Genomic DNA, 12,606 nt, shown 5'->3' on the forward strand with positions numbered 1-12,606 from the left:
AAAATCGAAAGAGGGTGAAGGATCTAACGACTAAAAGCTGCGGAGTCCATGCACTAATATATTTTGTGTTCAGATGTCGTGTCTATAGTTACAAGCAGTTTCTCCACATTTATAGTGACAATCCCCGTCTGAACGACTTTCTAGTGGAAAATATCCTCTCAGACCTATACAGTATTGATTTCAGTGCCCTTAGAGTAAAGTGCTTAAAAAATGTTTGTGAATTTTTTTATTAATAAAATGCGTATATATACAACATTGTCTTTAAATCTTCACTTTAGATTTCTTCATCTTCGATGTATTGGCAACTGTCGTGAACCACTAATGCTGGTAAATCATTTGGATTCACTGTATATTGATCTTGATTGACTGCAAAGTCAGGGTCACATTTTCTACAGTACAATATAACATCACTCTTGTCATATCTCTGTGTATAGTCAATTATACTATTTACGTTAATATTATGAAATTCACGAGTTTCAATCTGTCTATTTGAAGCAATATCACAAACAGTGTTTTCAAGTGGTGAATCACATTCCGTAACAGCAAAATAAAAATCACTTGTTTTATAGTCTTTGTTGGCTGTGTCTTCACAGCTTTGACTTATAAACCATTTTGTATTTTTATCCAAACATTTTAATTTTGTACAATTTTACTATTAAATGAATAATTTAAATCCACGAAGAGAACAATCTCGTATAAATAAACTAAAATCAAGTTTAGGATTCTTTCCATTCATAGCGGTGTAAGTATTCTCACACTGATCACATTTATCATGGTGACAATTGGAGCACAGGTGTCCTCTAGGGTGAGAATCACACACTTCCTCAAGACATGAATTACATCCTTTAATTTGTACTGCATAGCCTCTATGTAATTTACAAGGATTACATAATTTACACTTTTCACTATAGCCATCAATAATTGTACAATTCTCACATTGATTCCAACTGCCAAGAGTGTACATGCACAATGGACATATATAGAACATTTTTCGGTTTCCGATGTCAACTCACTCACAGTCAAAACGAAACTGATCGTCTTCGCTCGATACATTCAATGAGAGGGAACTGGGGGAGAGAGGAGTAGCTCTGTGACGTTACCTCTTTCGAATGATGGGGGCGCCATCTACATTGAATCCATTGGCAATGTTTTCAAAAGTATATCCACAATATGATTCTGCTATGTTCCAATTAATATATCAATAAATTGACTATAAGCATTTGAATCACATTTTAAAAGTTTCATACAATAGTCCAATGGGGGGGGGGGAATCACTCCTCATTATATTGTCAAGTGTTCCTCGACAAGAGAGTATCCTGTGTTTAAGAGATAACTCGAGAAAATCATCATCCAAAATCACATTTTTTTCCATAAACACTAGATTTGATCTAATTCTCTCTTTCTCAAATTTATTCATTTTTCAGTCCTTTCACTCCAACTGCTGACTCTAGACTGATCCTGATTCGTTAGCCCTGACCAGAAAAGAAAAGGGCACATTTTCGATTTCGAAACAATTTTATTGAATAATTACAACAACAACATCAATAATACAGAGCATGTACAATCAGCGATACTGTTTATTGTCTTCAATATGTTTCACCAATGCACTTAAAGCACATTGAAGTCTATTCACGTGTGCTATATCAACTTTAGCGGCGAAACATAATTGATCCTCCATTTTAAATTTGCTCAAGGATATCACATATCTTGCATATACTGCATCCCAGTCCAGACAAAGCCGTGATCCTTTCTTGATTTCCACCGCAATGTTTGGTGCTCTTGTACTATTATCATCAACTCCACTATCAACTTCTAATAGGGTAAACATTCCACTCATCGCCATCGGCCACACAAATATATATCCAAAATGAGTAAAGTCAAAACTCTTCTTCTTCTCGCTCCTTTGAATTATAGTCACAGACTAATCCCACGCGAGCAAAAAACCCGGTCCTGAGCGTCCAACCGCTGCGAATATGTAAGCAGACCTCTTAGTGTCTGATACGGGGGATGTAATCGACTCGCTGAGTGTCTGAGAAGGACCCACTTGATCTAACTGTTTCAAGGAAAGTCAATACATTTGGCAAATTCCTGTTTTTTCATTCTCAGTGAGAAAACCATTAAACAGACATAAATTGCTGTTGACATCCATAAATGTGACAATGTTCCTGTTTTTCAAATTCTCACTGACAAAACCATTAAACATCCATGAAAACAGACATAAATGTGAGAAAATTCATGTTTTTCAAATTCTCACTGACAAAAACAATTAAACATCCATAATTTGATGTTGGCATCCGAGAAAAACATCAAATAAATCGAACAACACACATAACCATCCATGAAAACAACCATAAATGCGACAAAATTCATGGTTTTTCAAGTGATAATTTCAACTGTTTTTTCATTCTCACTGAGAAAAACCATAAACCACGTGGTTCTCGTGTCAATATATGGTGTTAAAAAAGTTGTAGGTGGCAGCAGGGGTGAGGGACACGAGTATAAGACCCCTCTCTACTAGTGTCATTGGACTCACCTTCTTTCAAAATTTAAAAATTTTACACTAGCCTATTTTATGTTGGACGATATTACATCCAAGACGCTTTTGAAGCACATTGGAATTGTCAGCTTTGGGGATCCGCTCTAGAACTTCTACTATCCATGAATCTCGTACCCCCAGCCTCCCACACTACGCAATATCAAGCGTGTGCTTATCTTCTTATCCATTGATTCTTTCTGTGAATTGCAGCTCAACTATTAAGATTAAAACATGGAATTTTGAAAAATAAATTTAGAACCATAAGAATAAGAATAGACCATAAGAACTAGAATAAAAAAGTGGAAATTTGACGTCACTCTATGAAAATGGTATATGCCCGAAGGAGTGGAGGAGGTGATAAAAAGCCATCTTTATGTCTAGCTGAAGAGCTGGATGTCCCCAGCTCTTCATGTCCCATCTTTATGTCCCCCTGATTCTAGCGCTTCCCCTCCCTTCCACGATGGAAAATCTATCCTAAATACTACAAAAAACTTGGAATTTTGAGAAATTCCATTGCTCATTTTGATTTAAAAAAAATAAATGTTGACAGAATCGCGTATTTGTTACTTTAAAATGCTAACTCGAGTAAGTGACTTGGCGTGAATGATTTTTTTTTTGCTTGGCAGATTTCTAGCGTCAGCAAACTCCCTCCCCCTGGAATCAGTAACAGTGTTGTAAGTAGCGTTCCAGGCATTTATTTACGACTTCTCAAAGACATTACTACAGTACGTATCTTACGGGGCTTAAAATCGGTCTTTAATGAGACATATTAAAGATCACGAAAGGGGAAATGCGTAACAAGTTTGTATTCCATCGTTTTAGTTTCTCATACTGTTTCTTGTAAAAAAAAAAAAAAAACAATCTTATTGAACACTTTCTAACACGATAAAGGAGGTGATTATTTTTTCCCTAGAAAAGTGTTCCTATTTTCAGAATGCAAGGTCACGAAACTTTTATTTATTTGAAGGAACTATAACAAAAAAATCAATAAGCAACAAGTCCTATTCATCCACAGAGCTTACTTGCATAAGCTGGATGAATCTAAAAGTTGCCAAATAAATGAATAGATCTAAAATTTTAAAGTTTGAGCCAAACCCATATATTTCGCACTAAATAAGACACTAAAAAAATGGAAGGAAGTAATATTCAAAATAACTTTAGGCGATTGTTTATACGAACAATAAAGTAAAGCAATAAATAAATACATGCCCAGAATAGGCTATTCAGCTGGAACAAAAACTTTTTTTCTTTGGAATTCTTTGATGTTGCTCTCGACGACATCAAGCTTCTTTTCCAGTCCTTGCCGTAGTTGTCGAACACGTAGCGTTGTAGAGGTAACTGGGAGTCTGTTGATTTCATTCAAGACAAGATCACGACCTAAAAGGTAAGAGTTGCAAGTTCGCAAAATACTATTTGTCTGTTTCCATCTTACTTAGTTTACAGGAGTGTAGTTATATTACGATTGCCTAGCAAAATTATAAAGCAAGGTTACTACTACGCACATAAGAATTCAAAAATATTCTCTCCTATACTTGATGGAAATAAATATTTAATTGATACCTGTAATTGAATTTTTTGGGCTTGAGGAGAGGCGTAAAGGCTTTTAGACGATCATTTTGGCAGGAAAGTAATGTTTTTTGTAGCGATTTTTCATCGTTTTTACCGATTTTTTTTTTTACCGTTTTTTGAAACGATTTTTCAAGTTATATGTTTTTCTTGTCTTTCAGGAAGCGGCTCTTACTTCTACTGTCAATTATTGGCACTCGAATATGCATCAATAATGAACTATTCACATTTTTATGAAGTGACATTATCCAAAATTTTCAGGAAAGGAAAAAAAAGTTTCAGCGATTGCGGCATTCCATTGATACGAGTACTACCAACAAAATAATCAGTTAATATGAATCTACCTTTAAAAAATAGTTGGTTCTATTAAGACCACTTTTTTATGTATAATTGAGACGAAAATTGACTTAAATAAAAATCAAGGAATCTAATTCACACAAAAATACACCCTTATCATGACAGATAGGGTTACATACCCCACTTGTCTAGCTTTATACCTCAGATCCTGCCTGGGTAGCCTCAGGGTGGCGTCGAGGACCACCTTCACGTGCTTACCTACCCAGAACCGTGAACACAAACAATTCTAGATAGTAGCCTTTAAGAGTGTCACCCCTCCAAGATATTGTAGCTTATTCAATGAAACGGCCATTATTGAATTTTGAGGAAGGGATAGTTCTTCTGGGTTTCAACGGGATTTTTCGGTGTATTTAACCCCCTCCTTGCTATAGTATTTTATGGCCTCCAAAATTGTAGCGTGGACCAACATGGATCCACGCTTTGACAAAGTCACCGTTTAACTCGTTTAGCAAGCCGGCTTAATCGTTTTTTATTGACTTGAGATGGAGCTATAGGTCCTTGCCATGCATTAGTGGGAATTTTTGCTTTTCTTGAAGCCCTAATACTTGGAGACCCAAGAGCCTAAATAATATCGAAATTATAACTTGGAACGTTACGACGTTGAAAGACTACTACTGTACTGTCATTCAGACTGACGAGCAATGTGGTGACCAAGATCATTCCATGTTTTTACATATTCTCCATTCAACTGGAGGTCCTGGGGACTTCTTGCAGTCGAGTTTTGGTAGGAAGCGAAGTGCTTAGTGTAATGATACTCATTAGACGAAGGAACGCTGTAGAAAAAAATTTCAGAAAAGAACTTTGTGGTCTTACAAAAGGGGGAGGATTTGTTGGGATAATTGTCGTACTTGGACTAACAATTGAGACATATTTGTTTTATCAGACCCCTTTTAGTCATCATTTTGATAAATTATGGCCATGTATTTAATCCGGCTAATAGGAAAGCTTTAGTGAAGGTCTTATTGCTGAATTCCAGATAATTATGTTGAAGTGATTAGTGATACGTACGAGTTTCCAAAATACTCCCATACACGAGTTACATTTCTGTGAGAATAATATTGCTGTGATTAATGTAAGAAGTGACGCTAGTTGTTGGTTCCGTTTGGAGCCAGAAATTAAGAGATGTTGTGTCATATCCACTTTTATATGTGTTTTCATATACACTCTGTCCTAATTAACATAGCAAAGGCAATAATAGATCATAGTATTAAATTGGAAGGTATCACAGTTCTTGATTAGATTACGCAATTGATTTGAGTGTCCTAGGTAAATTATATTACGACATGAAATGAGTTTTCGGAGGTTGTGAGAGTTGTGGAACAAGAAAAGGTTTCAAAATTAGTGTAATTTAGACTAGGTCACTTACATTACAAATAAATGGGGACTTTGCTTATCTAGGTGGCAGTGTTATCTAGGATAGAGGGTACAGTGAAGATACAAGAAGTAGAATATTCAAGCCGCGGAATTTTTTGCAATAAAATAAAATTGGAAGATTTGAGAGATATAAGTAACTGGGGCAATATAAGCAATGGCAATGAAAGTGGATGGGCATGACTGTGACATGCGAGCCCACCAAAAGATTGAGGAAGTTATGCTATAAGTTTTCCATACAATAGTCTATGGACAATTTGATAAACCTTTTTAACTTTTTTTAAGGATTTTATCTGCCTTAACGACCGTATAAGAAATGTCAAGTTATGCGAAAAATATGGTTCGATCCTACTTGCCAAGGTTATAACATAAAAACTGTAAAGATGATTAGGTTACATTTTACGAATGAAGGATGGCAGGCTGCCAAAAATATTGTTTTGGTAAACCAGCTCGGGCCAAAGAAAATGGGACCTTCTATAATGCTATGGGAAGAAATTAAAAGAAAAGATATAAAAGAAGTAGCAATTTCATGAGAAGAAAAGAAAAGCGGAATCTCTGAACGTATTGGGATGGAAGAGAAGCGTGTGCAGCTATGTTGACCTAAGGTGGCTTGGTGCTCCGATGAGTGATCAGTGGTTTTAGTAGTAATAATGGCAAAATTAATTTGCGTTGTTGTATGAATGTAAAAATTGTGTGCAACGATTCAAACTTAAAAAACGAACAGAAATTACTATTAGTGAATAAATATGACCCATAACGAACAGAAGTCACAATGAATAATCAAGTCAAACTTATAAGGAACAGAAATTATGACACAGAAACAGAAAACAAGAGCAGGGATAATGATTCCTAATCCTTCTGAGGGCGGCAGCCCTTCTCACACACATAATAGTTTCTATTTGTTTTCGGTTTTAAGATCACTTCTTACTTTTGAGAAAACTTTTTGATTTTCTTTGATTCAGTAAAGCCCCTATCTGTAAAGCTCCTGTTGGCTCAAAGTCTTCCCTCGATAGCACTTTGGCTCCATTTAGCCCGAGATTTCTTTTTGCAGCATAAAATCGCACAAATATGCAATTTGCTGCAGTAAGATTTGAAACTTGTATGCTATGTATATACCTTGTTGCAATTTTAAACCGTTTGGGCATCTCAGAATTTTAATTTGAAAGTATTTTGGGCCTGCTTTGGACAAAAGAATTTATTTGTGGCACAAAAGGGTAGAAATCTGCATTTCACTGTGGTATGATCTCTTTTGTTACATGGAAGGCATGCTATGGTTTTTAATCTCCGTTTAATCTCCATTTTCCAATATTTTACGACCAATGCTTCGATACGATTACCCCTGGGAAAACAATAATCAAATCATTTTCCAAATGTCTCGAAAAAAATGGGAATTTTTCATTCTGATGTCAATAGGAATCGGTAATCTCTACAGTTGGGTTTTTAGAAATGCCAAATATGATGGCGCAATTTTCCTCAAGATCGCACCCATTCGCTTCCTCTTTTTTCTTATCATGCAATTTTTTTCAGGCATGCCAATTTTCATGAATAACTTTAAATTTAACTGGTTTTGTATATTTGGGTTCACCAAAAAAGAAAATGCTTTTAAAATGCTGATTGTTATCAAACTTCCGCTTTCTAGAGTTTCTGTTACTATCGGCACATACATTTTGTTAGCACAAACTAGTTGACTAATGCTACGGCGTACAGATTCTGTTTTTATCCAGTAGCGACACCCATATTTGAGATTCCCTGCTTTCTAAACAGCTTTGTTTACTCACTCTTTTCGAATTCCTTAAGTCGGTGTTGCTTCTCTTTTTCTTCCAGTAGACGACATCCAGGGGGGCAGTAATCTTCCTGCCTTATGGTTGGCTTAGCATCTTCTTTTGTAACATCCTTTGTAGGAAGTTGCTCGTCTCTTTAAAGGAAATTGGGAAATTAATATGTATCCATTCATCGATTAAAGTTGTGATACTGCTTGATTCCAAAAGAATAAACAAAGAATAAAAAGTGTTTCTCTCTAGTCTGGTTGACCTGTCACGGGTCCATGAATCAAAGACAAATAAATGAAGCAATAATATTGAATAAGCTATTGAAGACTAAATTTAATTTGTTGTTGAATAAACGGTACAAGCAAAATAGCCCCCCGGAGAGCTCTATCAGAGGCAACGTTATAGCGTTGCCTATAGTAAAGGCCATAAGTCTTCAATGTTTTTTTCCCCCAGAGGCACTTCATATGGAAGGGGTGATCGTATAAACTTCGGAGGGGGGCTCATTCAATTAGTTATCCCCTTTTTAAGAGTTAAACTTGATTGGAAGGCAACTAGCCTCCCATGCCTTTTTCCCCAAATGCATGCGATAAAAATTTTCAGATAGTCATTTTGTTAAAAATAGTTCAAAAATCAGACAATAAAAACTCCGCGGTAGACACAACCCCCCAGGGCCTGGGGCAACTGTTATTATGCCCTGGAATTATATTACAATATTTATAAATCGAATTATATTACCAATATTTTCTTTTGCCCTTATTATAACATTGAAAATAAACATAAAAATTACTGTAAAATTAAATTTAAAACGGGATTTTGATACCAATAGATATGTCAAAAGAATTGGATTTTTATGCTGATTTCAAATATATAAGTTTAGTCAAGTTTAATCTTACCCATCAAAAGTCACGAGCCTGACAATATTTGCCTTATTTTCGGAAAAATGGGGGAACCCCCCTAAAAGTCATAATCTTAATGAAAATCACACCATCAGATTCAGCGTAACAGTTTTTTTTTCTTCCCAGGGGTGATCGTATCGAACCAGTGGTCCTAGAATATCGCGAGAGGGCTCATTCGAACGGAAATTGAAACTTCTAGTGCCTTTCTAAGTGACCAAAAAAAGAGGGCAACTAGGCCCCCTCTCACGCTTATTTTTTCCCAAAGTCACCCGATCAAAATTTTGAGATAGCCATTTTGTTCAGCATAGTCGAAAAGTCTAACAACTATGTCTTTGAGGATGACTTCATCCCCCACAGTCCCCGAGGGAAGAGCTGCAAGTTGTGAGCTTATCCCATTGTTTACACATAGTATTGGTTATTGGGAAGTATACAGACGTTTTCAGGGGGACTTCAAAAAGTTTTTGGGGGTTTGTTGATCCTTTTTTTCCAATAGGGGGGGGGGTAAATATTGTTTCTTCCAATCTTCCAAACACCCCAGAACATCATAGGATTGCATATTAGTGCTTATAAAGGTGTTCCAAGCATGTACCTACACCTTAGCTAACGCTTCAGTAAATTTTTTTACATACGGCCAACTTCATGACAAATCTCTAAATTTGAGACATATCTCAAACTTTGAGATATGTCACGTCAACCTAGCGTGCCGAACATGTTATACCCTCAACAGGGTCTTCTAGGCTCAAGGCTCTAGGCAGGCATGCCTTTCCAAAAACTAACCTGACAAGTATGTGTCCAATAAGAGAGTCATTCATACTCCTGCCATTTACCCGTGCCCCCGCCATTTAAACATTTGCCTCTCAATTACCTCGTTGTTTTGTCTTGCAGTGTGCCTTGTGCATTGTGCTATAGTAATTGAATAGCCCCATTGTATTTTACTTTTATTTGAGTTTTATTTTATTTTCATTTTTTTGCCCAGCATTTGTGTTTTGATTTTCTTTTTATCACTTTGCTTTATATGTTTCTATTAAGCTGTGCATTTTAGTTCCATTTTGGGCTTTTTCCCGTTGATAAATACTTTTGGAGGTAAAGGCCAAAATATTCGGAATTTTGTGATTTTAGAACAAAATATCTATGGGATTGAGCTGAAACTTTGAAAGTGTTAGGGGAAGGGGAGAGGAATTTTAAATGTAATGTTCAGGGGGTAGAGGGTGAGGGGGCCAAAAGATTATTTTTATCTGATCCTCCTACGAAATTTTGTACTTTTGAACCCAGTTTAACTTGGAATCTATTCACAATGAAGTAGTAAGACAAATCAAAAGACAATATGTGTACCTAGGCTATCAAAATAGCTTATCAGCAATATCTCAGGAACAACTTGGAGGATCAATATATATATAAAATAACTGAACCTAAAAAATTGGCTTCGGAATGGAAACTTGTTGTTAAGTCAAAGCGTGCAGTGAACAAAATTGCCGAGAATGCAAAAAACAGTACCTCAGGTGTGTCAATGAGTGTGAAATACCCACTGTTTATAGGGATCCTGAAAGGCGTACCGATCGAATACGATGAGAATCAAGTAAAATCTCTTGTACCAAATTGCGTGAAAGTTTCACAGTGCGGAAAGCCCCGAGGGTTCAAGGTCTACTTTGAGTCAAAAGAAAACCTGGATCAGTTCTTGAAAGTTTCTGTGAAAGTTGGCTACGAAAAGGTTTCTGCCCAACTATTTGTATATTCTCTGCCCAAGCATTCTCACGTTGAGCGTAAAATTAGCATTTCTTACGCTGTAATTGTAAAAAGGAAACTACGTTTCAACCGTTACATTCTAGCATCCATTTACAACACCACAGCCCTTCCACATCTGCTTTACATTGTTCCTTTCTGGAAATTCTTTACAGTTATAGATAAAAAGCACCTACGATCAATCTTCATCAGATTTGCTAAATATCTTCTACATTTGCCCCTTGGACAAGAAATCGTAAAATTATTCATTTGTATAAGCTATCTGACCCTAATATTAGCATTAATAAATCTATCCCGTTTTCAAAGTAAGTTTAATCATCCATGGTTAACAATTTGTTCACAATAGTTTTTTTGTATTAATGTAATGCATGTAATGAATTTTTTTTTTCTCTCTTTTTTTTGTCATTTTAGTGATTATTCCGCATATGTACCTTTTTTGACGTGCAATAAACGAATGATATTCATAATAATAATGTTAGTATTGATAAATCTCTCTCCCATTTTAAAACAAACTTTTGTCATCCTTTCGTTAACATCATTGTTCGTATTAATGTAATGAAGAGTTTTTTTTGTCAGGTGTTTGTGTCCTTCTTTTTCTTCTTTTTTTTCTTTTTGTTTTCTTCAGTGATTACTCCGTCAACTGTACCTTTTGTACCTTTTTTTGACGGGCAATAAATGAATAATAATAATAATATCTCCCAAAGCGCTGTTTCTCGCGTCATAAGACTGGGCATCTGGCCTCGCAGTGCTCTAATCGGTCCCTCTACTCTCGCTGTGGATCATGCGATCACACCTCAAACAATGCCTCTCCGTGTTCGGAAAAAATGTTCGGTCTAGAATGTAAAGTTACCGGCCATACTTGTTACAGTGTAAAGTGTCCTAATAACAACAGTCAACTAGCAAAGCCCACGGTATGACATGGATGCATTTACTACTACGCAAGCTGTAAGTTCGTGGAATATGAATGGTGGACTTTTAGTCAAAATTCCTGTGACAAAAGGTTTGCTTTCGAATTTTGACGTATTGTGCTTGCAAGAGCATCTTTTGACGAGTCATAGTTTAGGTCTTCTGAAAATTGACAATAATTTTACTAGCTATTCGGTGCCCGCTAAACGATCCGCTTCCAGTGGCTGCCCCTCGGGTGGTATTGCGATGCTTGTTAGGACCTCATGCCGGTTGAGTATTTTTGGTTCAAGGGATTTTTTTCTTGCTGTCCGTGTAAAAGGGTATGCTATTGTAAACGTCTGTTTCTCAAATGATTACCGTAATGACCGATCGGAATTTTTGTTTACTTTTGGGTGTAAGAAACTAGGATCTTGCCTCTCAATGATTCGCCTGTTATGTAAGTGCTATATTATTATAGGAGATTTTAACTGTAATTTAACTGACGCCTCGTTATTGCGTACTTTTATTCTGACTGGTATTTTTGACGATTGGCTTAGAATCTTATCGAAAGATCTTGATTACACTTACACACACCATTGACACGTGTCGGACCTTGACCATGCGGTTCTTTCTATAAATCTCCAAGCGTCACCTGTTAAAGTTGTTACTGACTTTCTACTATCAGACCACCTTCCAGTATATGCCTTTATTTCTTGTCCCTCTGCTCAGTCTACTCCCACCACACAACCATATCATCCCCACGCCCAATTTTACAGGGATTGGGAAAACATCCAAGATGATCTTTTTGCTGCAGTTACTAATTCTGTCTTAAATAAAATTCATGTTCCGTTCCAGCTGCTCATGGAAAATCCGCAAGTTGATGCAAATGAAATACGGGCGTTAATGGATATCTATCTTGCACAAATTTACCATTCTCATGCGATGCGCGGAAAAAGCCGCTATACCTCTTAAACGTATATGCCAGGGTGTCACAAAACATTGGTCCAGTAACCTAAGCCTAGTTGAAGCTTTGAGAAAATCTAAATGTTGGCAACATTTGTGGCTCCAGTGTGACTGTCCTCACTCTGGCTAGGTTTCTGACATTCGTCTTTGTACCAAAAGAAAGTTTGCAAGAGAACTATCTATCCACATGAACCAGATAGTTGAAGAGACGGCCCAGTAAGCTTCTCTGTCCCAACCTTCCTTCTGGAGAAATGTATCATGAGATCCTCCTAGAGCCCGCCTATCTGCTCAAGATATTCCTGACTCCGAGTGGAATTCATACTTCTCTGCTGAATTCTCCCCGCCAGATGCCGCCCTACAGTCCCAATATGAAGATAAGCATGATAAATTTCTGTCTAGTTGTCCAACCGACAATTTTGTTGTTTCAGTAGATTCTTTACTGCGAGCAATCCAGCGCTTAAAGCGTAAGAAATCTTATGGCATCGATAAAATAAGCGCTCTTCACATACTGCATGGAAGCCAG

At 36.7% G+C, this 12,606-nt stretch overlaps 1 protein-coding gene across 1 annotated transcript in view; it reads right to left on the minus strand.

Annotated features, from left to right (window-relative positions):
• Nucleotides 1–3,473: 3,473 nt before the first annotated feature.
• The window catches only part of LOC148952352 (uncharacterized), a 32,153-nt gene continuing 23,020 nt past the window's right edge, over nucleotides 3,474–12,606 (minus strand). Inside the window, exons 5-6 of the mRNA XM_089088941.1 lie at nucleotides 7,609–7,745; nucleotides 3,474–3,913 (exon numbers count right to left, since the gene is read on the minus strand). Of these exons, the coding sequence (XP_088945067.1) occupies nucleotides 3,756–3,913; nucleotides 7,609–7,745 (295 nt within the window). The 3' untranslated portion in view covers nucleotides 3,474–3,755. The remainder of the gene's footprint in view (nucleotides 3,914–7,608; nucleotides 7,746–12,606) is intronic.

The sequence above is a fragment of the Artemia sp. Qi Xiang Cuo genome, chromosome 5 (genome assembly GCF_049724085.1).
Source record: "Artemia sp. Qi Xiang Cuo chromosome 5, ASM4972408v1, whole genome shotgun sequence".
NCBI classification, from domain to species: Eukaryota; Metazoa; Arthropoda; class Branchiopoda; order Anostraca; family Artemiidae; genus Artemia; species Artemia sp. Qi Xiang Cuo.